Raw genomic sequence first — 26,297 nt, 5'->3', positions numbered from 1 at the left:
TCCCCTATGTTGCAGCGCTTGCAGCGTTCGTCACATTGTATAGTAATTTATCCGCGCCTCGTCAACTAATTAAAACCACACCGCCGCCGCTGCCGTTCAAAGCCCAAGATTACACGCCGAATGATTAATCCTTGCACAATAATAAAAAAAAACTAGTTGTAAAGAGATCGGTTTCAAGCACCGGTTATATCTCGGTTAACACAATGCCACCGCGAGCAGACGAAAAATTTTAATCTGCACCATCGATACCCTTCCAACAGCGGCGGGAGCAGCCAGCCTCGTCAACCGTCACTTTTCACGCACCACAAAACACCCGGTGGCATTCCGAACCAAAGTGTAACTAAGCTACATCACTTTCCCACAATCGCACCTTACCGAACGAGCGTGGAAATAAAAAAAAGGAAAAAGTAGATACAAAGCCCGTTCATCATTCCCCGCGGCAGTAGGAGCAAACAGCAGGCGCACACATTCGCGCGGGGATCCACCCGAAATTGAATGGCGCGCATGAAGTTCTCGCTGCAACTTTTGGAGCACGACTAAAGCAGCCGGCAAGTGCCTCATCGGTTTTCACGATGGGCGCGCCGGAAAAAAAAACTTTGACTTTTCGGGGTCTTCAGTGGGCCAGATTACTACCAACATGCATCGATGCAGAGGGAAAACAAAACCGCCAGATGTAATGGTGGCGTGTACCATGGTTTGTTGTAAACTTTGTAAATTTTACAACAGTAATTGTTTTGGGCAAATGAAAGTTGAATTTTAGTGGGAGGTTTCCAGAACGGCCCGATTTTAATTGCCAAGGAAATAATCTGATCAAACAAAGTGCTTCGTGTACGATACTCGACCTGTTTGGTTTGGAGTTATCAAGCCCGAGATGTTAATCAAACTGTGAATTTCATATTGGTTGAATTTTTGAAATATGATTACATCTCAACATATCAATAGCAAAGTTCTGTTTTATTTTACCATTTGCGTAAAAGATAATTTTTATTTCTTGTCAGTAGTTTATATCAAGCTAGGAATTTAGATCGAACCTTGAACTAGGTGTTTAAATTTCAGATCAGAATTAAACAATATATCGAAATAATTAGTAATGAGCAATACATATAGACTGTTCCGAAAATTTTAAATAGGGAAACTGCTCCATTATTCATCTCAACAGCTAGCTGCACCTATATTCATCTTATTTCTCTCATTTGTCCAATTTATCATCGAATTTCTACAAATGTTTGAAAGTAAATCTATTTGCTTCTCGATTTTGTCAAGTGGTTGAAAGTAATACGTTGAAAATATGGTAAAATTTGACGATAAATTGATCCAAAAGGCGTGATGAGATGAATATAGGTACTAAGATGAATATAGGAGCGGTTACCCTACATCTTCTTACTTGAATAAAACAAAAAATACAGGATTTTTCGGGTCATTTTATTTTGAAATATAGACAATAAGTGTTTTCTTTCCAGTTTCAATTCAAGTTTGGATTATTTTTCGTAGGATACGCGAATTCTCTAACTTTTCTCTTAACACTACTCATAAGCTTTTGCACAGTGTTTTTTCCGACCATTTTGACCACTTTAAGCCAATCTTTTTTAAATTTTTCAACATTGTCCGCTGGTTTGACATATTTCCTCAGCTTTGCCTTGGTCAAAGCCCAAAAAGTTTCAATAGGGCGAATTTCAAGGCAGTTTGGAGGATACATCTCCTTGGGGACACATGTGACATTATTTGTTTTATACCACCCTAGTGCATCCTTAGAGTAATGGCAGGAAGCAAGATCGGGCCAAGAGATTGGAGGATTGTTATGCTGCTTAACCATGGGTAACAACCTTTTCTGCAAACACTCTTTCACGTAAATTTTACCATTCATTGTGTCATTCGTAATGAATGGACGAGATATTTTCCCACATTTAAAAATGGCCTGCCAAATCATTACCTTCTTGCCGAATTTTTCGGTGTAAATGGCTTTTACTGGTCCAGGGCCATCCTTTTCCTTCGGTGATGTATAAAATTGCGGTCCTGGCAGAGTCTTATAGTCCAGTTTTATGTAGGTTTCGTTCTAAATGATAACACACCCCATTTTTTTGGTCAGAAGTTTGTCATAAAGCTTCCAAGCTCTCGGTTTCACAGATTCAGCTTGTTTTGGATTTCGTTTTGGCTGCTTCTGCTTCCGACGGATCTGCAGACCCATTCTTCCCTTGGCACGCAAAACGTTACTCGCCGAGGTTCCAAGCTTTCTCGCCACATCTCATACTGATACTGAAGGATGCCGCTTGTAGTATTCCTCAACCTTTTTGTCCATTGTGGGATTAACAGGCCCGGGTTTTCTACCACGTCTGGGGCATCAGTAAATGTGCACTCTTCACAATTCTTCCGTAATGCGGTTTGAACTGCTCCGACACTTATACCTTCTTCTCTGGCTAATTTTCTTATAGAAAGACCACTCACGGTGCCCCATTTGTGCACAATCCGCTTTCTTTGCTCGAGAGAAAGGCCAAGCATATTCAAAATTTTGCACTAAATGTTAGAAAAAATGACAGCATCTGTTTCTTTTGGATGTAAACAAAAGGACGCAGCCAACGTTTGGTTGAATACTGCACGTTATTTGAAATGACGGTTGATCGTAAGTGTATTTATAATTATCGGAACGGTCTATATATACTGCTGTTTAGAGTATGATTGTCCCACATTCTACACAAATCTCATGCCACTGGGACAACTATTTTGGACCGGCAGTCGCTGAAGTGGGAATATCATAATAAATGTACTTTCCATTATTCTTAGGATCCTCAAGGCTGCCGTGTCTATGGAACTAGGAGGCATGGATGAGAATCGTGAAATAAGAATCCATCAGATTCGAAAGCTTCGAACAATTTCGCTTTAGCTAGTTTGCGGAGGTTTTGAAGGACCCTAGAGAATATATGATGTAAATCTTTAAACTAGAAATGTAAATCCTCGTCATATGAGCAATTCTTGCTGAGACCGGCTCACTATTTACATGATGGTACAGATCGGACTCGATTATATATAGTCTCCGATATTTTTTCACTATGGGCAATTCTCGCTGAAACCAGGCCACTAGTGACACGAGGCCTTTGAAAATTGATTTTTTTATTTTTAGTTCAATTAAACGCAGTAAAAAATTAATAACTGCACAACAGTTTCAGCTGGTATCAAGCAGCATTGCAAAGTGAGCGAGAAGCAAAACCTTTCTCCTCCTTCCTGCTTGAGAACGAGACAAATGCTACGCTTCTCAAGTCTTTTGCACACACGCTTTCCCCTGAGTAGCAGCAAGCACGAACCGACTGTATGAGTGAGACTAACAAAACTGGCATCAAGTATGTACAGCACGGGTGGCTCGCTCATTTCGTAAAACGACGAGACATTGTCTTGCGCGTCGCAACGCGAACCGAAAAAGAAGCGAAAGAGCAACCTGCAAATTATATGTGACGTATCTGATCGATCTAGTCTCGTCGCACGTACATGGAAAATCTACGAGCAAGAGAGAAAGAGCAGCCACTAATACTCTCGATGTGAGAAATAAAGTGTCGGTATATGATACATATTCTGATTTCAATCTATGTCAATGTATTCGCAGTACAACTGCTGCGTTATCCTTTTCACACATTTATTGTGCGATTTCTGTGCAACATTTGTGCGAATCGGGAAGACACAATGATTGTACAAGACTTGAACTTTTGCGTGTAGGCTGAGCTGAACAGCCACCTTCCGGAACCCCGCTGGGACGCAGCTTTTGAGGTCGTCGTCGCTCTGGGCAGGAGCTGTCGTCCCAACAGATAGCAAAATCAAACTCGACCAATGACGAGCATTCTACGGAGCAGCAGCGGTACCGCTAAAGCAACGCATCGCAGACCACGTACCACCTCCATTTTCGGAATATATATACCAGAGTGAGTGGTTGTTTCAAATAATAAAAATATTGGAAGTTAACCCATTCCCCGCGGGTGATGCCATATGGCAATATATACTACATTATAACAAATCAAAAAGCCTAAATTAATTACGGTCCCGGCTGGATGCGGTATATTTTTCCAAATCTGTATCATATTCTCAGTACGCTTATTTTTCGCTTCATCTCCTGCAGATATTGTCTGCCTTAAAGAATTCGAAAACTCGTGTCTGTAAATCATCAGCATAGTCTGGAGATAAGTTTTCTACAACTTTTCCATAGGCAACATTTTAGTAAAGATTAAAGTTTTGAGATAATATTTTTTTTTAGATTTTACCTGCCAAAATTGATACATCTTTTTCAAAAGTAACGAAGGTTTGCTACTCGGAACTGTAATTGTTTAATAACGTCATCTAAACCGTTGAAATAAACAAATCATAGCTATTAATTTCGCTTCTTTAGTGTGCCTCGCAGTAGCCTTTGCTCGTACGTAAATGTGCAAGAATCGTCGCTTCTCACACAAAGAACAGATGGTCAATTGACACTCGCGCATCGAAGAGATGCACCCTGTCATTCATTTGGCGTTGTTCATTTTGACCTATTTCAGTTTACTTCGTTCTATTTATGTTGACAAATATTATAACAAGATCAATGATATTATAAGTAATTTCCAAAATCTCCGCACACAACGTGCGTTATTCTCACTTTTAAAAAGTAGGAGGGTGGTATTCTCGACACGACCGCATGACGTTGACTACCGTATTCTTATATTCCATTAAAACAAATAGTAGAGGGAATTGCAACTCCAGTATTTGTTGTAATTTTATCTAACAGCGCATTTCGGAATGCTGAGACGTTAAAACGTTATAAATAATAATATATACTAGAAGAATGGATCTCTCTTTTTTAATCGCTGTCATTTCATACATATTCGAATCAAACCTTTGTTCGTAACTGCACTACCAAGACAATCATTTAACTTAGCGAATTGGATAAAATTTTCCTATCTAAGCTAAAAGCAAACTAAACGAAACTATCTGAAATTGGAGACCAGAACGATTCAAGCAAAAATTTTAAATTTAAAAATTGTTTGACATTAAATAGATATAGCTCATGCTAGGTTAGCTCCAGCCCAGCATATAACTTCATGTATTTAAAATAGAAGGGTGGTATTAAAGACCCGACCGTATGACGCAGGACTCTATATTTTTCATCTAACAGTGCTTTCTTATTTGCTGACATTAGAGCGCTTTGAACAATAATTAATAAATAACATAAATGACATATATGGATGAAACCTTATTTATATTGCCATCCCCGCTTCCCAGGTATTCGAATTAGAAAAGCATTTGTTCGTAGTTTGAAATGACAAGACAAACATTAGAATTAACAAATTCGATGTATTCCGAGAATTGCGCTTATAGATCATGTTCATGTGTCGAGACATTGCGAAGATTCTCAATATATTCGTTTTAGCACTAGACGAAACTGCTAGCGAATTACTATAGCTGTAAACCTTTATTACAAAAATCCGTATCGTCCGTATGTCACTGGTACGGCTTTGGAATCAAAATGATGGGGTATTTATTTTTTTATTTATTTATTAAATTAACGAGGCTTTAACCATGTGTTGGTCATTCGCCTCGAAAATGATAGGGTGAAATGTTCGAACGGTACGTTTTACACCAAGGCTTCGTCAGATAATTAGAAAGAAGGAGGAGCTAAGTAGATGATGGAATGGCAAGGAAAAATTTTTCTTGAAAGCTGCGCCGGCCGCTGTCGTAATATTAACACCAGCACAAACATGCATTTATGCAAGGTTTTTTTCCGCCAGCAACAGCATTTTGTAAAACAAAAAATTCAATTAGCCGCTTCTATTACACAATTTCGAGGCACCAAAAGGTGCCAGTTGCCGAATATATCCTTGTTTTCTGGTTAGTCCGTCCAGAATTCTTTCAAGATAGCGTCCGTATGTAACCGGTACGGTTTAGTAATGAAACTGATGGGGTGAAATGTTCGAACGATACGTTTTATACCAAGGCTTCGTTAGATAATTAGAAAGAAGGAGGGGCTACATAGATGATGAAATAATAGAGACAAATGTTTCTTGAAAGCTGCGCCGGCCGCTGTCGTAATATTAACACCAACACAAACATGCATTTTTGCAAGGTTTTTTCCGCTAGCAAACAGCATTTGGCAAAACAGAAAAATCAATTAGCCGCGTCTGTAGCAAAATTTCGAAGCACCAAAAGGTGCCAGTTGCCGATTATATTGTTGTTTTCTGGTTAGTCCGTCCAGAATTCCAGCCATTTAAGTGTTTTGCAGTAGCCATTTATTACTAAAAGCCACCAGCATTACGGGTGAAACCGGCACGAGATGACCGGTACTCTTTTGTCTTTCCTCCTTTCAGCTGCTATCACCTAGCATCCGCATGTCACTGGTGCGGATTTGGAATTAAAATGATGGGGCGCCGGCCGCTGTCGTAAAATTAACACCAACAAAAAGATGCATATTTGCAAGGTTTTTTCCGCTAGCAGCAGCATAAACATCGGAAACAGAAAGTGACAACAACAATAACAACAAAGTCAGATCGATTGTATCCGTTAGTGTCGACTGTGCTTGGGAAGAGAGGTAGTGATTGGCTGCGCGGTATGATTTAGACAATCGATATTGATTACCAATTTTTCAATAGTGTATCTCAAAAAATAGTTTGTTTTTGTTACATAAATTAACCGTAAAAGAATTTCTGATCGATTGATGCCAAAACCTCGAAAACCTTATTCTAGATGACCGCAAAATAAGCGCTCAAAACCTGACCACTTTTTCCTGGTTTTTCCTGGTTGAATTACTAGATTTTCGAATTCAGGGGCCTAACTTCGATATAGACGTTAGTCAACGTCAAAAAATGTCAAAATACGTTTGAGGAAAAAACGCCGTTTTGGCGAGTACTCGTTTAACATGTTTCTATGATTCTACCATGACCGTTTACAAGCCCGATTATTACACAGCTTGACTGATGATGATATTGAAAGCAATAGATAATCTGCACTAATAAGCGATATTTGATGCAGACGATTGAAGAAAGCGTAGGTAGATTCGTTGCGAATGAAGTCCCGGATTACCAGGATTAACCAAGATTCAAACTAGGGGAGAGGTTACCAAAACTACAGAAGCTAAATTGAAATTGAAATTGAAAAAGCGATATAAGAAATATCAATGGTTGCTGAGATTTCGACTGTTGGAATGCTCTGTGCGTTGGGTGATATCTTCAGGCGAACATATATCTTGGTAAGCAGGCTTCTGATTATTCCTCTTCATTGAAATGTGTAGATGTAAAATATTACTCTTGATAGGGTAATCGCTCCATTATTCATCTCAACAGCTTGGTGCACATATATTCATCTTATTTCTCTCATTTGTCCAATTTACCGTCAAATTTCTACGAATTTTTGAAAGTAAATCTGTTTGCTTCTCGATTTTCTCAATTGGCTGAAAATTTCACATTGAAAATATGGTAAAATTTGACGATAATATGATCAAAAAGGCGTGATGAGATGAATATAGGTACTGAGATGAATATAGGAGCGGTAACCCTACCAGTAGGCAGGAAACACGTGTTGCATATGCATGCAACTCATAGTTTTGCTTGATTTGATACAGCTCTTAAGAAAAAAAAATCAAAGGTAGCCATTTTCACAATCACGCAATCACGCGAACTTACATGTGTAGTTATCAAAATGTGCGTGATGAGCAAAAATATTTCCTCCTTTCTTGTTCGCTTGCAAAAACTAAACAAATATCAGAAACGCCGTCAACGCGAATATTACAAAACCAGATTACATTGCATCATGGTTAGCACAGTAGCTAACAGGGCAAAAAATGACACTACACACTTGTGAGCAGAGCCTATCCACCCGATCGGCACAAATTGTTATCAGATGTTACTCTAATCGGTTCTTTCTACTTCCGTTCAAAAAGAGCATATATATATATATATATATATATATATATATATATATATATATATATATATATATATATATATATATATATATATATATATATATATATAAATATATATATATATATATATGTATATATATATATATATATATATATATATATATATATATATATATATATATATATATATATATATATATATATATATATATATATATATATATATATATATATATATATATATATATATATATATATATATATAAGGGAAAATTAATAATTGTGAAGAAGTATCTTGAATTATTCCTATTTCGAAGTCTCCTATTGAAACTGCTGATGTTATACGACAAATACATTACTTATTGTAGCAAACAAATATGCGTGTTTTACTTTTAATAAAGGAACTAAATGTACTCTCCCAGGTTTAATGTACAGTCTAACGTTTAGGTAATTTGCGAGCTATTTTTTGTAGAGCATAATCTTGTTTAAGTTTGTACATTCCTATAGCAAATTTTGTTACCAGCATTAGGCACAACTTATTACAGCATATGGATAAAAAATAGGCATTATGGTATGATTATTCTCTGCAATATCAAAAATAACAAAAGCTTCCAAAAACGATCAATGATCCATTCTTGGCCACATATCAAAGCAATTCCATAATTCATAATCCTGATATTGGCCAGATTTAAACAAATCCATGGCAACGTATTAACATTGATGCAAAACATGAAAAGTACAAAGTTTTTCGGGCTGTCATAAGATTCGTGAAAACACAAAACTGGTTTTGGATAAGAAAGATTATATTACTACAGCACAGTTCTCTATTTGTTCAGATTATTTACAAAATTGTAACTTCGGTTGTATCTACCGAAACTAACGCTTCGGACTTTTAACTATAGTTGGTAAATAATACAAATAAGTTTCTATGTGAAAAACAAGCAAAAAGCGGAAGCTGATTAATCAAGATAAATGACAGAAGAAAAATTTACTTAGATCAATGATGTGATGTCAGTACTATCCTACTCAATTTAAATAGAATTCTAGCTCGAAGTACTTTGCACTGCTAGCTATATATGAATATTATATTATTATTATTATTTTTTTTTTTTTTCTTCACATAACATTTATTTGACACGGCACAAATACAATTTAATGTTTAACGGCGCCAATTATATCTGATGACTTAAAACTAAAGCAAATTTTTTATCCTCGCTGCCGACTACGAGCTGAAATTAAGTCTAACTTAAAACTAGCATGGGATTTCCAATCAGTGTTTTGTTGTTCAATGGTCGTCTGATAATCGTCGAATGGCATGTATGGATTCGTTCTGCTGAGCCACGATGTCGTGAGTTGGGACAGAGGCTCGTAGTCCTTGGGTCCTGGTTCTGTTGTGCGGGGTCTGGTTGCTGGTTTTGTGCTTAAGGTTCAAACGTGTTCTTGTCGTTTTGTTGGGTGTAGACGGAGGGGAACGGGACTAGACTGGGGCGTGGATGGATTTCAGGAAAACGTATATAAGGGACATGTAGGATAGGTCACGGCTCGCCAAGACATCACGAACAGGAACAGCCGGCTGTCTACCCTCGGCCTGCAGGGAAGCTATTAATTTAGACCTGGCGTCACGGTGTACAGGGCATGACCAAACCACATGCTCTATGTCGTGATAACCTTCACCACAGGCACAGATACCACTTTCCCCGAGCCCAACACGACGGAGGAGCGCGTCAAATCTATAGTGATTGGACATAAGCCGGGACATCACGCAAATGAAATCCCGACCTACATCCAACCCCTTGAACCACGGGTTCGTCGATACTTTGGGGATTATGGAATGTAACCACCTTCCCAATTCCCCTCTGGTCCAAGCATTTTGCCAACTGATGATCGTATTCTGACGTACAAGTGCGAAAAATTCATTAAAGGCAATTGGTCTTTCATAAATATCACCGTTTGTTGCGCCCACCTTAGCCAAAGAGTCCGCTTTCTCATTACCCGGTATCGAGCAGTGAGAAGGGACCCACGCTAAGGTAATCTGAGTAGATTTTTCGGATAAAGCACTCAGATGTTCCCGTATTTTCCCCAGGAAATACGGAGAGTGCTTAACATCTTTCATCGATCGGAGAGCCTCAATGGAACTGAGACTGTCCGTAAAGATGAAATAATGGTCCGTGGGCATTTTTTCGATAATCCCTAGGGTGTACTGAATTGCAGCTAATTCTGCGACGTAAACAGAAGCAGGATTATCGAGCTTATGGGAGACGGTTAAATTGTTATTGAAGATACCGAAGCCAGTGGACCCATCAAGAAGTGATCCGTCAGTGTAGTACATATTGTCGCAGTTGATGTTTCGATATTTATTGGAAAAAATTTTAGGGATCTGCTGCACGCGTAAATGATCCGGGATTCCACGAGTTTCTTCTATCATGGATGTATCGAAAAACACAGTAGAATCAGAAGTATTTGATAAGTCGACACGATTTGGAATATTCGAAGAAGGGTTAATATTTTGGGACATGTGATTGAAATACAATGTCATAAAACGGGTTTGAGAATTAAGTTCGATTAACCTTTCAAAATTTTCAATCACGGGACGGTTCAAGACCTCACATTTGATTAGAATACGAGAAGACAGGCTCCAGAAGCGGTTTTTTAATGGTAGTACTCCAGCTAAAACCTCCAAACTCATCGTATGGGTCGACTGCATGCAACCTAAGGCGATACGCAAACAACGATATTGTATTCGCTCCAGTTTGATCAAATGTGTGTTTGCTGCGGAGCGGAAGCAGAAACACCCGTATTCAATAACAGACAATATCGTTGTTTGGTAAAGCCTTATAAGGTCTCCTGGATGGGCTCCCCACCATTGTCCGGTTATTGTACGAAGAAAATTCACTCTTTGTTGACATTTTTTCATCAGATACCTCACGTGACAACCCCAGGTGCCTTTAGAGTCGAACCAGACACCAAGATATTTGTGTACCAAAACCTGAGAAATCGTTTTACCCATTAATTGTGTTTGAAGCTGAGCAGGTTCATGCTTCCTAGAAAAAACTACTATCTCAGTCTTCTCCGGAGAGAATTCGATACCTAGCTGTAAAGCCCAAGCAGACAAATTGTCCAAGGTATCTTGCAATGGTCCTTGCAAATCGGCAGCTTTGGCTCCTGTAACAGAGATTACACTGTCGTCTGCAAGTTGTCTTATCGTGCATGAATTTGCCAGACATTCGTCGATGTCATTTACATAAAAGTTGTAAAGAAGGGGGCTTAAACATGAGCCCTGGGGAAGACCCATGTAGCTAATGCGAAAAGTTGCCAAATCGCCATGCGTAAAATGCATGTGCTTTTCGGACAACAAATTGTGCAAAAAATTGTTCAAAATTGGAGAAAATCCTTGTCGGTGAAGTTTACCCGAAAGAATGTCAATAGAAACGGAATCAAAAGCCCCCTTAATGTCCAAGAACGCAGACGCCATTTGTTCTTTACGAGCATACGCCAGCTGAATATCTGTTGAAAGCAACGCAAGACAATCATTCGTCCCTTTGGCACGGCGGAAGCCAAATTGAGTTTCTGATAGTAGACCATTTGATTCGACCCAGTGGTCTAAACGACGGAGTATCATTTTTTCCATCAATTTCCGGATACAGGATAGCATTGCAATCGGCCTATAAGAGTTGTGATTAGAAGCTGGTTTCCCTGGTTTTTGGATGGCGATCACCTTCACTTGCCTCCAATCCTGCGGTACAATGTTTTGCTCCAGGAACTTATTGAACAAGTTCAACAAGCGCCTCTTGGCATTGCCGGGTAGATTCTTCAACAAGTTGAATTTGATTCTATCTAATCCAGGCGCGTTATTGTTACAGGACAGGAGGGCAACTGAAAGTTCTGCCATCGTAAAAGGTGATTCTATCGCGTCGTGGCCCGGAGACGCATCGCGAACAATATTTTGCTCAGGAACAGAGTCCGGACATACTTTCCTGGCAAAATCAAATATCCACCTACTTGAAGACTCCTCGCTTTCGTTGACCGTTACGCGATTCCGCATTCTTCGGGCTGTGTTCCAAAGAGTGCTCATCGATGTCTCCCTCGACGTCTCGTTCACGAACCGACGCCAATATCCACGTTTCTTTGCTTTAGCCAAGCTTTTAAGCTTGGTATCAAGCTCCGAATACCGTAAATAGTCGCCAGGTATACCTCCCGTCTGGTAGGCCTTAAACGCGTCGGATCTTTGCGTGTAGACATCGGAGCACTCTTGGTCCCACCACGGAGTGGGAGGCCGTTCTTTGATCGTTACGCCGGGATATTTCTTCGTTTGGGCTTGCAACGCGGCGTCGAGAATCAAGCCCGCGAGGAGGTTGTATTCTTCAAGTGGTGAATGATGTTGAATCGACTCGACCGCTTTTGAAATCATTTCCTCGTATAACTTCCAATCGACATTTCGTGTGAGGTCATACGGAATGTCAATTGGTCGCATGCGAGTTGACCCGTTAGTAATTGAAATAAGAATAGGCAGATGGTCGCTACCGTGAGGATCGAGGATTACCTTCCATGTGCAATCCAACCGTAGCGACGTCGAACATAAGGATAGATCCAAAGCGCTTGGGCGCGCTGGAGGTTTCGGGATACGTGTCATTTCACCGTTGTTTAAAATAGTCATGTCGAAGTCATCGCAAAGGTTATAGATTAAAGAGGAGCGGTTATCATTGTATGGGGAACCCCAAGCCACGCCATGAGAGTTGAAGTCTCCCAAAATCAAACGTGGCGAGGGAAGAAGTTCTATTAAATCAAAGAGCAGCCGTTGCCCAACCTGTGCTCTGGGGGGAATATATATTGAGGCAATACAAAGCTCTTTACCTTGTATTGTCATTTGACATGCGACAACTTCGATGCCTGGAATCGAGGGGAGGTTAATACGATAGAAAGAATAGCACTTTTTAATCCCTAAAAGTACTCCTCCATATGGGGTGTCTCGATCAAGGCGAATAATATTAAAATCATGGAAGTTGAGATCAATATTTGAAGTAAGCCAAGTTTCACAAAGGGAAAATGCATCGCATTTGTTTTTATTTATCAAAACTTTAAACGAATCAATTTTTGGTAAAATACTTCTACAATTCCACTGTAAGACAGAGATAGAATCCTTCATATACGCAGTTGAATTAGGCATCGAAGGATACAATCGCTGCAAGGAGAGGCCATTGGGCAGTCAACTGCTTCAAAAATGATCTAACTGTTGGGAGGAATGCTGTAAGAAAAATTTTAATTGGATCGGGTACATTGAAAGTTTCAAAAATCCAGTCCACAATGTCAGAAAATTTCACTAATCCAGAGTTTGTTTCATCAACTGGGAGTGTAAAAGGAGCAACTGGGGTTTTAGATGTTCCTGGCAGTGCTGGGAACTCCTTCTGGGACTTTAAATTTGCCAGCCCAGGAGGAGTTTGCTTCGGTTTTTCCGCAGCACTGTTTGGTTTGTTTGTAACCTTCATTTCACTTTGAGAAATCTTAGGACCTTTTCTGGGAAGTTTAGGAGAGGAAACACTTTTCCTCTTTCTAGACTCCCCAGGATTGGCGTAAGATGCTCCCGCTGGTGAATCGTCAGAATCGGTTTCCTCAGAGGGCAACAGATCGAAGGGGTTCGAAGTAACGGGAGAAGTGGTAACGGTCTTCTTCAGCATGTCAGCGTAGGAACGCTTTGAACGCTCTTTGAGAGACCGTTTTATTTTATCCCTGCGCTGCATGTACACCGCACATGTCGAGAGCTCATGCAGACTTTCTCCGCAGTGAATACACTTTTCAGCGTTAACACTGCAAGAATCTTCCGCATGAGACTCCCCACACTTGCCACAACGTGCCTTATTGCAGCAGTAGGCGGCTGTATGGCCTAACTGCTTGCAATTCAGGCAGTTCATGACGCGGGGCACGTAGAGCCTCACAGGGAGACGAACCCGGTGGATCGAGACGTGGCTTGGTAGTGCAGACCCGGCGAACGTAACTCGAAACGAGTCTGACGGAGTGTATACTGTTTTGCCACCGATGATCGATGCTGACCGCAATTGCTTGCAGTCGAGCACCTTTACTTCGGGACACGTTTTGTTCTTAAAGCACCCTTTGGCACTTTGCAGTATACACTCGACGGACAGACTCGAATCGGTTATGACACCGTCGATCTCCACGTCTCGTGCGGGTATGTAAACGCGATACTCGCGTGTGAAGAGCTCAGAGCAAGCTATATCGTTGGCCTCTTTCAGGTTACCGACCACGACACGGAGCTTGTTAGGCCGGACCTTGGAAATTTCGGTCACGCCCTTGTACTCCTTCGTCAGGTCTTTAGAAATCTGCAAGAGGTTCAACTTTTTCGATTTCGGTCCTGCCTTTGGCCGAAAATAAACAGTATAGCTGCCCTGGGCTCCGTCTGGGTAAAGCCTGGGGCGAGGGGGGACTGAAGAATGAACAGGGGAGGGGGTAACAGAAGGGTCAGGGTCAGAGGGGTTCGGGGATGGTGGCGCGGGAGGCGAGGGATCTACATCCATCGCGCTATGTTTAGCGCACTAGCGCTGACAAGAACACGTACCTTTTTATTTCTCCCTTCCAGTAAGGTTGGTTGTCCGATCGTTCGAAGTAGCAGCCGTTACAGCCAGCAGCACCAATACAGCAGCACCAAACAGCCACCAGCAGCGAGCCAGGTGTGAGATCACTCCACACAGCGATACGACTCGCTGACACTGATGGCTTCTTCTTTTTCCTCGTTTGTGTCTCGTCCACTGCTGTAGCACAATCCAGCCAGCAGCCAAATCGGCTTACGCACCAGCTGGCAGTCACGATGCGAAACAGTTGCACAAAGGAACGACCTTGAACCCGGATTTATTTCACTCGACCAGGCAAACAATGCCAACACTTGTTCACACGTCTTTTGTTTTATACTCTATCGGACCGATCACCAAACACGTCCAGTACTGATGCGTGTTCGGCACAGAATGATATATTATTATTTAGTTTGATTAATAGATATACTGGCTTTTTAACGGCCTTAGTTAAATAACGAGGATTTTCTGCTGATAAAATATATCTGAATGGTGAAGTCAAATTATAAAATAAATTCGTGTGAATTCAACTTTTTCGCGACTTGGCCGAATAGGAGCCCCGAGTGGCCAATAAAGAAACGATATGGCCAAAATAAGAGCCTAGAGAAGGTTTTTGGTTGGAAAATATATAAACAAAATGACATAATTTTACTATTTAAACTCAATGTTAGTGAAAAATACAGGCGAGTTCATCCGATTTCCACGTTGAACTGATTCAATTACATATTTTTCGAAGGAAGCAGGCCAAATACCTCTCATCAATAACATACTATGGCCAAAACCGGTGCTTTTACCCTCTTAGAAGTTTTCTGAACTACGACGAAATTTTAAAAGAGGGCTTATGTAAAATGATATTGATGATCAAAAACATTTTTAGAGCTAGAACGGTTTGTTTGATCCGTGTGACGTCTTCAAAATTGTAATTGCTAGTTATGTCCTTCAAAAAAACAACATACGCTGTGAAAATATAAATTTTTAACGAAAACAGTTGTGAATAAAAATTTTATATCTCGAAAGGCTCATCCAAAAAAATTGTTTTCAATAAAATCTTGATAAGGTTGACTTACTGGTTACTAACTAATAGGTTAACTACTAGTTACTAATCGTGAAGAAATAAAAAAATAAAAGTTAAAATTCTTAGACAAAAAATTTTCACAGACAGCAAGGTTTAATTGATAGGTTCGACGTCTTCAGCAAAGTTGTAAATACCACTTTTATCGTTCCAGAATAAATATACAACACGAAAAAATGTTTAAAAAAAATTGTTATAAATTCAATATCTGCACAATCCCATATAATGAAAATCTGCTTTTTTAAGAAAACTGCACAATATTAGCTAATCATTAAAAAAATTTTTGACACTAGAGAAATTAAATTTTCAGAGGAAAGTTTGTTTTCTCAGATTTATTTTACAGCGTACGTATCTTGAAGCCAACTAAAACTCCATCTACTAAAACAAATTATCCATCATTCAGAAAAACACGAATGTTACATAGACAAATAATTCGTTCAGATGTCTGCTGCCTATCAAACAAACACTCTACCGAACGAAAATCGGAATTGCCGGTATCAGATACCAGCAAATACAATATTTACTTGGTCCCATTTTCGACAAGGTCGCCTCTGTGCGATATTATGATAGCAATAATATAGTCATTTTCAGGTCAACGACCAACCTTTCAACAGTTAAGCATAGCAAGGTGTTAGTCTATCGATTTTCAATTCAGTTTACTCATCACTCATGAAGCATCGTCATTCCTATTTGTTTTCCCTTTTCGATGTTTCCCTAGTAAATATAAACGAAAAGCTGGTAAGCATTCCAACCTAGCAACATGTACCATTCGTATTCCTAATGCCAGACGTAAATCGATTCTGGTTCAATGGAAATATCAATCACTCGCTTTTGCTAGCTTGCTACCCACCGCCCCTTAACAATCAATGACTTTATGAATAAACCAAAATGACAATTTCATATTCGATGTTTATGACCTTATTTGGACAGCGTTAGAATATTACGCGCCTTTCACCGTCATACCACAAAAAGACGTAACGCTTAAGTTCCACATCAACAGACAGGAAAATTACGTGAGCAAAAATAGTACATTTCCGCGTTTCAGATTTCAAGCGCTCAAGGATCACGATGTTACGGTTTGGTGCATCTGGAAAGTGTGCCATCAATGGTATAAATACTAAAAGAATAAGGAGTCTTAATCACAGTTCGGCAGCAACTTCTCTACGCACATCAAATCGTGTTCCATCTAGCATCAAACATGAAGGTATAGTCTGGGTCAGTTTAAAATTTTCCGGTTGAACTAATTCGTTTTGCTTTTCATCCAGGTTTTCATCGCACTGATCGCTTTCGGGCTAGCCGTTGCTGCCCAGGGCTCGTATGTGGACTCTTGGAACGGTTGGAATGGATGGAATAACGGTTGGAATAAGGGTTGGAACAACGGCTGGAGCAACGGTTGGAATGGATGGAACAACGGCTGGAACAGCTGGGACGATCATAGCTCCGTTGCATGGCCCGCATATGGCCACTCGTGGCCAACTTATGGCAAAGCATGGAATGGATGGTATGCCCCGAAAACTACCGTTGTCCAAGCTAACGTGGCCAAAGTTGATCCCTGGGGACTAGCGTGGGGTTCGTACGGACATGGTTACAATAACTACCTGGGAGGTGTTCCGACCGCCAAATATGTTGCAGTCAACCCAGGATCTGTACATGTTGCCCCACTCGTTGGTCATGCAGTCAGTCAAAAACTGATTGTGGCCTAAGGCAAAGATTTACGGACAACACTCACTTACTGATTGGCTGAATAAAGATGACTATTTTATGTTTTAAATTTTTCCCTTTTTATATGATGGAAAGTTTCAATTTATGATCTAATGTCTCAAAACAAATGATGAAAACAAATTCTACTCACGCATAGAGAACACTCGGTTTCTCCCACCACTCGAGGATCTGCTGTCTGGAGATGGTGTTCTGCAATGATGGAAGTCGGCATTTATTACCCTACTCATATAAACAAGCAAATTTACCATCGTTTGATATTCACGCCTGCGACTGGTTGCTGTCTGCTGCTGCACTCCGAATAGTCACTTGTCAAGTAAAAACAAACCACTTGATAAAACAGCCGATAAACACTGACCGGGGATCGCAAGTACACACACTTTGCAATGCTAATCTCGCTTTTAATCGGACGAGAGACAGTAGAAATAATTTTTCTTTCACAACTTTTCCGTCCCAACTGACAGTTATTATAAAAAATTGATTCAACCAAGCGGCTGCTGGCGCTTTAGCGGCTTTAACTTGACAAACGGCTACTGCGATTACTGTGGGCCGCCGCCGCTGCTGGTTGCGGTTCATATTCCAATCGGGCTGAGTTTGTGCAGTGTTATTTGATAAATTGATATGTTAAAATGTTAGAACTAATTGCAATTAATTTGCAAAACGAGCGTTAAATGAAACTTAATACCCACCTCGTGGGTTCAGGTAATGTTTGGTGGGCATAGCTTCCCATATGATTATACCTATAGGACGGAAGAGGTAAAGTAAATACTGAGAAATACAGGCATGGAAAATCATATTTTCATTAGTTTCCAGCATCAATCGATCAGAAGTTTTTCTGTAGCTTTGTCTATGTGAGCAATTGAGAGCTGCACTATTTATTGTATGCTTGTTCCCGTTGACAATAAATTGAAACTCTATAACTTGAGGATAACAGCACAAGGAAGTGCTGTGATGCTAAACATTCGTACAGACGGTGTTTCTATGGACGGATTTAAGTGTTAAGTAAAAGGAGACTGTTGCGTACACCAATATGTAATATATAGTTCGAAAGGCCTCGATGTAATGAGAAAAAGTTTTTGAGGACCAAAACTACGACGAAATTGCTTGGGGTTTAGGAGAGATGAAATAAGTGCCTTCTGAAAAACACATAACATCTCAAAATTCAAATCGCTAAAAAAATTGGCTCGTAAACTTGTTCATGATAATATCAAGTCATTACATGGAATCTGTATTTAAAAAAGACTGACATTTACTCTTAATCAGCATAAGTATTCCATATTTGGAATAGAAACAAGTAAACATTACAAGTACATTACAAGTAAACACACGCTACCAGACAACGTTCAACTAACTTTTAGCAGTGGTCAAACGACCGAAAGCGATCGCATCAGATCCGGAAAAACCATTAACATGTTCGGACATGTCTCTATGACGGTGCTTCTCACACAGGCGTGAAATCCAATATCTAGCGCGGTGGGATCACCTTCCAATTACCAATGCTGTCCGCCGGTTACCTTTGTTGATTCGTCCGCTATGGAAGATGCTACAGTACTCAGACAGATAATGAAGGTTTACTTTCTGCATGCAAGCTTTTATACCTGACTACTGAGAGTTATACTTCTGGTGGGCGAGCAAAACAAAAAATCATTTACAAAGCCAAATTTTTGATCGACTGATGCCACCAACTCGATAATCTGATAAAAAAAAACTGAAAGGTTAAAATTCTGACCACTGTTTTCATGGGTGCATTGCTAGATTTTCAATTTGCGCCCCTCACTTCCTAGTAGACGTAGCCCTTTGTTAAAAATTCGCACAATAAGAAGGTACATACAATCAGGTTTGATTGTATTTGCATTCCTTAACCCTAAAGCAGCGGGATATGCACATAGCAGATTGCTACCTAAGCAATCGAAGCCCTCAGTTTCAGATGCGTTTGGCAGTACGGACGAGGGAAATTTTTTCTAAGCCTAAAGTCACACCTTCTATTCCCGTTCATTTTCGCATTCTCAAAAAACTACATACATTGCCCGCTTTACTAAACTTAAAATGTAAGTCATATGACAAAAATAAAATTAGTTCGTAAAGTACATAACACTGTGCTACAAATGAAAAAAAAAAAATCAAGAACTTCTGGAGTGACCTAGTGTAGGTTATAGGGCATGTTGAGAGTAACATTCGCTCATACTAGAAATTTTCCAAACACCCCCAAAATCTGAAGTTATGGTCAAAAACCGTTTTTTAGACCTCTGCGCGTATAATATTTTTTAACTCAGTCATTTATCAACCGATTTTCAATATTTTAGCAGTTTTAGAAAGAAGACAAATAGAGCTTTCAAAATATATACAGGTTTGTTCTAATGTCAATATAACATGTTGAGTTATTTGAGATTATATATAATTTTTTAGACTTTTTCACGTAATTTTTCAATTTATTTTAAATTTTTCGTCTATTTTTGTGAGAAACATACCAAAAATACACTATAATTTAAAAATTATATTCAATTCCGAATCAAATGAAAGTAGTTTTGTGGAAATCGGTTGATATTTGGCTAAGTTATATATTTTTTAAGAAAACCAGAATTTTTGGCTTCTATCGCACAATTATTTCACGGTGCTACAAATGATGAAAAAATGTAAGAACTTTTGATGTGACTTAGTGTGGGTTGTAGCTTTAGTTCTAAATCGCTGTAGCACAGTGTAATAGGTAAACGGTTTCTTTTAGTCCCCTCCGGAGAAATTAGAATGTTCTCTTCGTTTTCATCCAACTGGAGAATGTCCAAATACTACCCAACATAGGAAATTCGAGTTCGGAGGATGCCCAGACACCAGGAATCGACCGCAGAAGCCATTTTGAATTCCAAGATGGCAACTTTCGAGTGCTGAATCAACCCCAAACGCTGTTTCAAAATGCAAAACGGCGACTTCTGTTTTTTGATAAAATTGCGCAGAATAGTCAAAAACCATGCCATACGAGTACTTTCGGCACCTGATTGATGTCAAGAGGTCAAAAATTAACACCAAATGCTATTTTGAAAACCAAGATGATGACTTCCGGCTTCTGAAAAACTAACTTAAATAGCCAAAAAATTTCGAATATGGATGTTTCTAGAAACGGGATGATGCCCAGAAACGGGTAATCAACTGCAGACGATTTCACAATCCAAGATGGCGATTGCGTTTTTATGACGATCAATCACATTTTGAAATCCAAGTTGCCAAACTCCGATTTGTGAAAAACAACCTAACTTTGTTAAAAATCATCCAACGGGGTTTTCCGAAACCGGGATTTCGATTCATGGGAAACAGCCAAATACGATTGTGGAACATTCGTTATTTCCAGAACCAGAATGAAACCCAGAAGCCGAGAATCGACCCCAGAGGCCATTTTGAAATCCTTTATGGTGACTTCCGGTTCTAGGATAAGAGACCAAAATGGCCAAATTCAAGTATTTCCGGATTCGAGAGCGAATTTTCTCTGTCAGACTTTCGAAAGACCTGTACTCAAAATATTGTTACATTCGTTGAATATTGTTTGTTACAGATAACCAGTATCCATTTGCTGCCTTCTACATTTATTTTCAATTTGGCTCCGGTAGCGACAACCATGCCATACCAATCAGGCAAGAGCCGTGGTGACTCGTGCTGTGTGAAGGAGTTGTTGCGTTTTTGGGCTGTGTTTCGCTAGTCCATAGGCGCTTTATCACCCGCAAGGCTCCTTCGATCTGGTCAAGCCATCGTGCACGCTGCGCCCTTCTATTTCTGGTGCCAGTAGGGTTGCTGAAAAGAAGTGATTTCACAGGGTTGTCGTTCGGCATTCTCACGACGTGACCAGTCCACCGCAATCTATTGACTTTCGCCAGGTGTGCAATGGGGTTCTCTCCAAGCTGCGTGTGCAGCTAGTGGTTCATGAGCCGTCGCCATTCTCCGTTGTCCGTCTGTACTCCAAGAGCGTTAAGGTCCTCCGTGAGAAGCGTTTTTGTCTCTATTCCGTAGAGGAATACCGGTCCTATCAGGGTTTTGTACAGCGTCAACTTCGTGTGTCGTCGTACTCGACTCGATCGAAGTGTCTCCCGGAGTGAAAAGTAGACGCGATTTTCAGCCTGGATGCGTCTCTGGATCTATTTGCTTGTGTCATTGTCGGTGGTCACCAGAGAACCAAAATGTTCTTCTTGGAGCCTCTAGTTCGTTTTCGACGCATTTATTTGCAGTCCGGTTCATCCGGCTTCAGCTTCCAGTTGGGCGTAAGTTTCCTCCGCCGTCGCAAAGTTACATGTTATGATGTCAAAGGCATCCTGCGAAGCCCAGAAGCTGAACAGACCTTGTGAAAATCGTGCCTCTCGTGTCGATGCCCGTCCACCGGATCACACCCTCAAAGGCAAAGTTAAACAGCCGTTGTCGTGCATGAGCTGTACTCGCGACATTTCTGTAAGATCTGTCACTTTTTAAGAACTGGTTAGTGGTGGACCGGGCTCCCATGAAACCAGCTTAGTACTGGCCCACGAACCTCCTCGTCAAAGGTGATAGACGACGGAACAGGATCTGTGAGAGTATTTTGTAGGCAGTATTGATTAGCGAGATACCGCGGAAGTTGCGGCACTACAGCTTGTCGCCCTTCTTGTAGATGGGGCAGATGACTCCCTCCATCCAGTTCAGGCAGTTTTCCCTCTTCTCAAATCCTGAAAATGACCCCTTGCAGCGCCTCTCTCCCATGTTTAAAGAGCTCACTCGGCAGTCCGTCTTTGCTTGCAGCTTTATTCTTCAGCTTCCCGATCTCTCAAAGAACTTCACGAACATCGAGGGCTGGTACTCGGTCATCTGCTGCTGATGCTCCTAGGTCAGTTCCTGCCCTGCTTCTGTTTACTATATCGCCATCTAGATGTCCATCGAAGTAATCCATCCATCTGTGGACCACCTCGTTGGCACCCGTTAGAAGGTTCTCATCCGCGTCGTTGCACATGTCGGCTTGCGGCACATAACCTCTGTGAGACTGATTTATCTTCTCATTGACATTCCGCGTATCACTGGGACGGTACAGCTGTTCCATATTTACGATCTCCATGCTGGCGCTTCTTTCATCTGAGAATCGTGGTCATGTCGTTCCGTGCCCGTTTGTATTTGTCCTTGGTCTTTCTTGTTGCCCAGCTATATCGCCCAAGCCCGATACTCCTCATTCACCGCTGCATCACACTCCCCGTCATGCCAGTTGTTTCTACCATTCGATGCTTCCGCTCCTAGTGTCGCCGATGTGGTCTCCACGATAACTGTGCGAATGCTTCACAAGCCGTCCTCGAGAGGTGATGCGCTTAGCCCCTTCGTTGTGGGTAGGACCGCTTCGAGCTGTTGCGTGTAATCATTTGCAGTCTGGGGGGTCCCGGAGCTGCTTGATGGTGAAACACGGGGTTCGCAAAGATACCGCAACTAGGTAGTGGTCTGAGCCTATATCCGACCCGGCCGTCGATGAGAACATGGTAAATTTTGTTTGCTGTACGTTGGTCAGGTGATCTCCAGGCGGTTTTGTGGATGTCCATTCGGACAAAGAAGGTACTTCGGACTTCCAGTTCTCGGGAAGCTGCGAAGTTGACGCATTGCTGGTCGCTGTCGTTCGTCACGGTGTGCAGGCTGTGCATATCTTCCCTACCGATCTGAGCGTTCATGTCCCCGATGACGATCTTGACGTATCACGCGGGGCTATCGTAGAGTATCTTTCCCTAAATCGGGTAGAACGCTTCTTTCCCTAAATCGGGTCTTCCTTTGTGAGGGCAGTGCCCATTGAGGATAGTGTAGTTGTAAACCCGGCCTTTTATTCTCAACAAACACAACCTGTCGCCGATCGCCTGCCTATAAAGCCGCCGCTTTGATAGTATCGTGCCCTGCGGCCACAAATTCTTCGTACCTTCTCTCCTTTCCGGCAAAGCTGCTAAAGCCCAACGATGTCGAAGTGGCGGGGTTCTACATGATCCAGCAGCATCCGGTCGCCACTCGGGACGAACAGCGATCTACAGTTCTATGTATCGAGCTTACAATCGTCGTCCTTATTTCGTCGCCCAGGTCGTTACCGATTCAATTCTTGATTGTTCGTAATATCCTAATTTTTCGGCATGCTGCCTTACTAGGGCTGTGGATGCTTAGTCTCGTGGTGGAGCTGCCGTCTTGGGTGTAACTGGTAAGACACCGCGTTTCATGATTCAACCGTCCCCTCCGGATTAGATGCAGTTTTAGCCGCCCCTAACATGGAATCCTCCTAGGAGAACAGCTCTCCCTTTCCTGTTAGCATACGACCAAGTTTCCACCAGTTCACCGATCTTTCCTTGGTTGCTCGTATCCCAGTCGGTACTACGTGGAGGTAGGAATAGGAGTTGCTGGGCATTCTGTTTTGGACCACACTGGTGTACTGGTGGTACCCATTGCCCAGACGTTTAACAACCCGGTAGCAGGGGAAAAAAGTTCTAACAGTAGTGCAGAAAGCAACTTACGAATGGCGATAGACAGTGATACAAGCCAGACTGGCTCCCTTGATTTTGTTCTTTTTAATTCTTGTAGCAGCTGCTGTTACTACAATCTGTCCTATTCCAAATCCTATCAACAATCTAATCAAACGGTTCTTTAGGGTGTCACCAAATGATTGAACCTTAATTAGTATTTTACAGAGTATTTTAACTCCGCCTACAATAGGGCACCTTCCACTGTACCTACTGCGTTAGGAAGGCTCTGACGCAACGGACCTATAGTTCCCTAGCTTCTTGTGGGTTTCACATGGACATTACAAACAACATAAACAACTTCAACAAAAATAGTTAACAAAAGACGGAGGAAGTGGTCGAACAAACACTTCTTGATTAGAAGATGGAAGCAGGGTTTAACCTTGATGGTGATCCGCTACAAGAATGCTTATTTACCCTCTTCATAATACTCGATTCCCCAACGAAGACAGACGCGGACGCACCTTCTAGTTTGCCTGCTTCCCGTAGCGTCTCTCCAACGCGCAAGAAGGCAGGTACGCGGCATACCTGAAAGAAGACCACTCAAGGGATGAAGCCAGAATGCTCGCCCTCCGATTCTCTCAGCTTGTTAGGCCTAAGTTCAGGAGATGCCAATTCAAGCACGGCTTGGCTTGCGCCGACAACGAAATGGTTGTGTGGCTGGAGAAGACCATCTCAGATTTAACGCTCTGGAAGGAAGCACAACTGCGTGTTTTTAACATGGATAACCTGCCGAAAGCGATCCTGCTCGCAGGTTATTTTTCGAATAGCGTGGACACATCTAACGAGAAGATACTCAGAATCAGAACGACGGTATCGCTAGCAAGGTAGCAGGGAAAACCGCCGAACTTTTTCTAGAGAACGATGGAGAAAACTCCAAGAACCTCACTGCCTCAACCATCTTCAGCTCGCAAACCTAGGTCCCAGAAACCACCTTCCGTTGCTGGCCATGTGTCTGTTCTGTTGCTCATCGCTTACAGTAGGCGAAAGCTAGCCGGCGCCGGAGTAAAGGCTACCCAAACCAGCAGTTCTGCTGATGGCAATCATCTGATAGGTACTGAATGCTCTAATCCAACCGCAGGCGGATCCAATACGTTAATTGCTCCTCCAGCGTCCTTAGCAGAAGATTTACCAAAGAGCAAATAACCGTTGCTCTGGCCCAGGAGCCATGGATCAACACGAATTGCTCAATAACCGAGAGGCTAGGCAGGGCTAAAAGCATATTCAACTGAGGTGAATACAGAGCGTCACTTACCAAGTACAACGCTGAGCTACTCAAGTAGTATTTCTTCCAGAATATTTACCTGCAAAAATCCTCACAGAAATTGCAAGAAAATTAAAGTATATCATTTCCGAAAATCTTTTCGACTCAATGCCTATTTTTTATTCCTGTAATATTTACTCTGCTCTCTACTCTACTAACCTACCTTCACTACCACTCAGCTAGTCAATCTCAGCTTTTAAATCTCTTTTGCAATCATTGGAGCTCTTATGATATCTATAATGTTGACTGTTGAAAGAAAAAGTATTATTTAATTTTTTCCTCTAACCAATGCATTCGATTTTCTGCAACCGCTAGCGACCTAGTTTTTATATGTAGACAGCTTAACCCTCTAGTGCCCAGTGCCACCTTTTGATGAGCTTCAGTCAAACCTCCGAAAACTTCAATGAATACTTAAAAATTGTTTATAATGATTCATAGTGATTTTACCGAAGCCCGTCTAGCAATAAACTTGGGTTAAGCATTTAAAATTGCCACTCTGCGCTCTGCCCTTTTTTGTTTGTATTTAATATGCACTGATGAAAACATTATGGGTATTCATGTCGAGCTCGTTAACAAATACCCAGCCGAAAAAATACTCACCTCCATTGACGAGTAATGGAAGATACACAGTTTACGGCTGGGTATTCGTATACGAGCTTGATGTGAAGACCCCTATTGTCTAGGTTAAGCTTATTTCACCTTAGTACTTACAACTTCTTCAGCCTTGGTTAAGCTATTCTCTTTCACCCGAATTTTAGGTTCTTTACGTGCTGTTAAATTTCTTGTATTGATATTGTTGTTATTGTTTCGCCCAATGCACAGTGGTACAGAACGACAATTTAGGCGGACATGGGGTTTTCGACGCGATTTTGTGATTTTACAGCAATACTTTCTATGGAGAAGTTGCTTCTTATATATAGGTCTATATATACACTTGAATGAAAACTAGGGTGGTCCTTAAAATTGCAAAATATAATAACTAAAATTCTTATTTGTGAAAAAAATGTTGAACTATCTTTGGCAAAGTTGTAGATCACTTGATACTAAGCAATTTTGTAGAAGATTACTTTTTTGTAGCTCTTGAATTGACTGAATTAGAGGAAAAACAGTTTTTTGGCTTTATTATTTTTATTTCAAATTTCTTAGTAAAGTTGAGTTCAGACAACTTTTAGAACTTTGATAGACGCAACTTTTGGTTGCTATACTTCGAAGATATCTTTTACGGGTGAAGAGTTATAAATGTTTTAATTTTTGAAATTCGTTTTTTTCAAAAGTTGATATCTCTGGATGGGGCAAATGAAAACAATATCTTCTGGTT

The 26,297-nt window shown here is 41.0% G+C and overlaps 2 protein-coding genes across 2 annotated transcripts in view; one reads left to right on the top strand and one right to left on the bottom strand.

Annotated features, from left to right (window-relative positions):
* LOC129730066 (trichohyalin) overlaps positions 1-17,410 on the bottom strand; it is a 106,460-nt gene extending 89,050 nt beyond the window's left edge. Inside the window, exon 1 of the mRNA XM_055689086.1 lies at positions 17,370-17,410. Coding sequence (XP_055545061.1) covers positions 17,370-17,373 — 4 coding nt within the window. The 5' untranslated portion in view covers positions 17,374-17,410. The remainder of the gene's footprint in view (positions 1-17,369) is intronic.
* Positions 16,671-17,288, top strand: LOC129730068 (bifunctional endo-1,4-beta-xylanase XylA). The gene is made up of 2 exons (XM_055689090.1): positions 16,671-16,721; positions 16,783-17,288. Exons 1-2 carry the CDS (start codon positions 16,716-16,718, stop codon positions 17,218-17,220), a joined length of 444 nt encoding a protein of 147 aa, XP_055545065.1. The 5' UTR covers positions 16,671-16,715; the 3' UTR covers positions 17,221-17,288.
* Positions 17,411-26,297: the final 8,887 nt, after the last annotated feature.

This window comes from Wyeomyia smithii, chromosome 3, assembly GCF_029784165.1.
Source record: "Wyeomyia smithii strain HCP4-BCI-WySm-NY-G18 chromosome 3, ASM2978416v1, whole genome shotgun sequence".
NCBI lineage: Eukaryota > Metazoa > Arthropoda > Insecta > Diptera > Culicidae > Wyeomyia > Wyeomyia smithii.
This window is presented reverse-complemented; position numbering and strand designations above follow the sequence as displayed.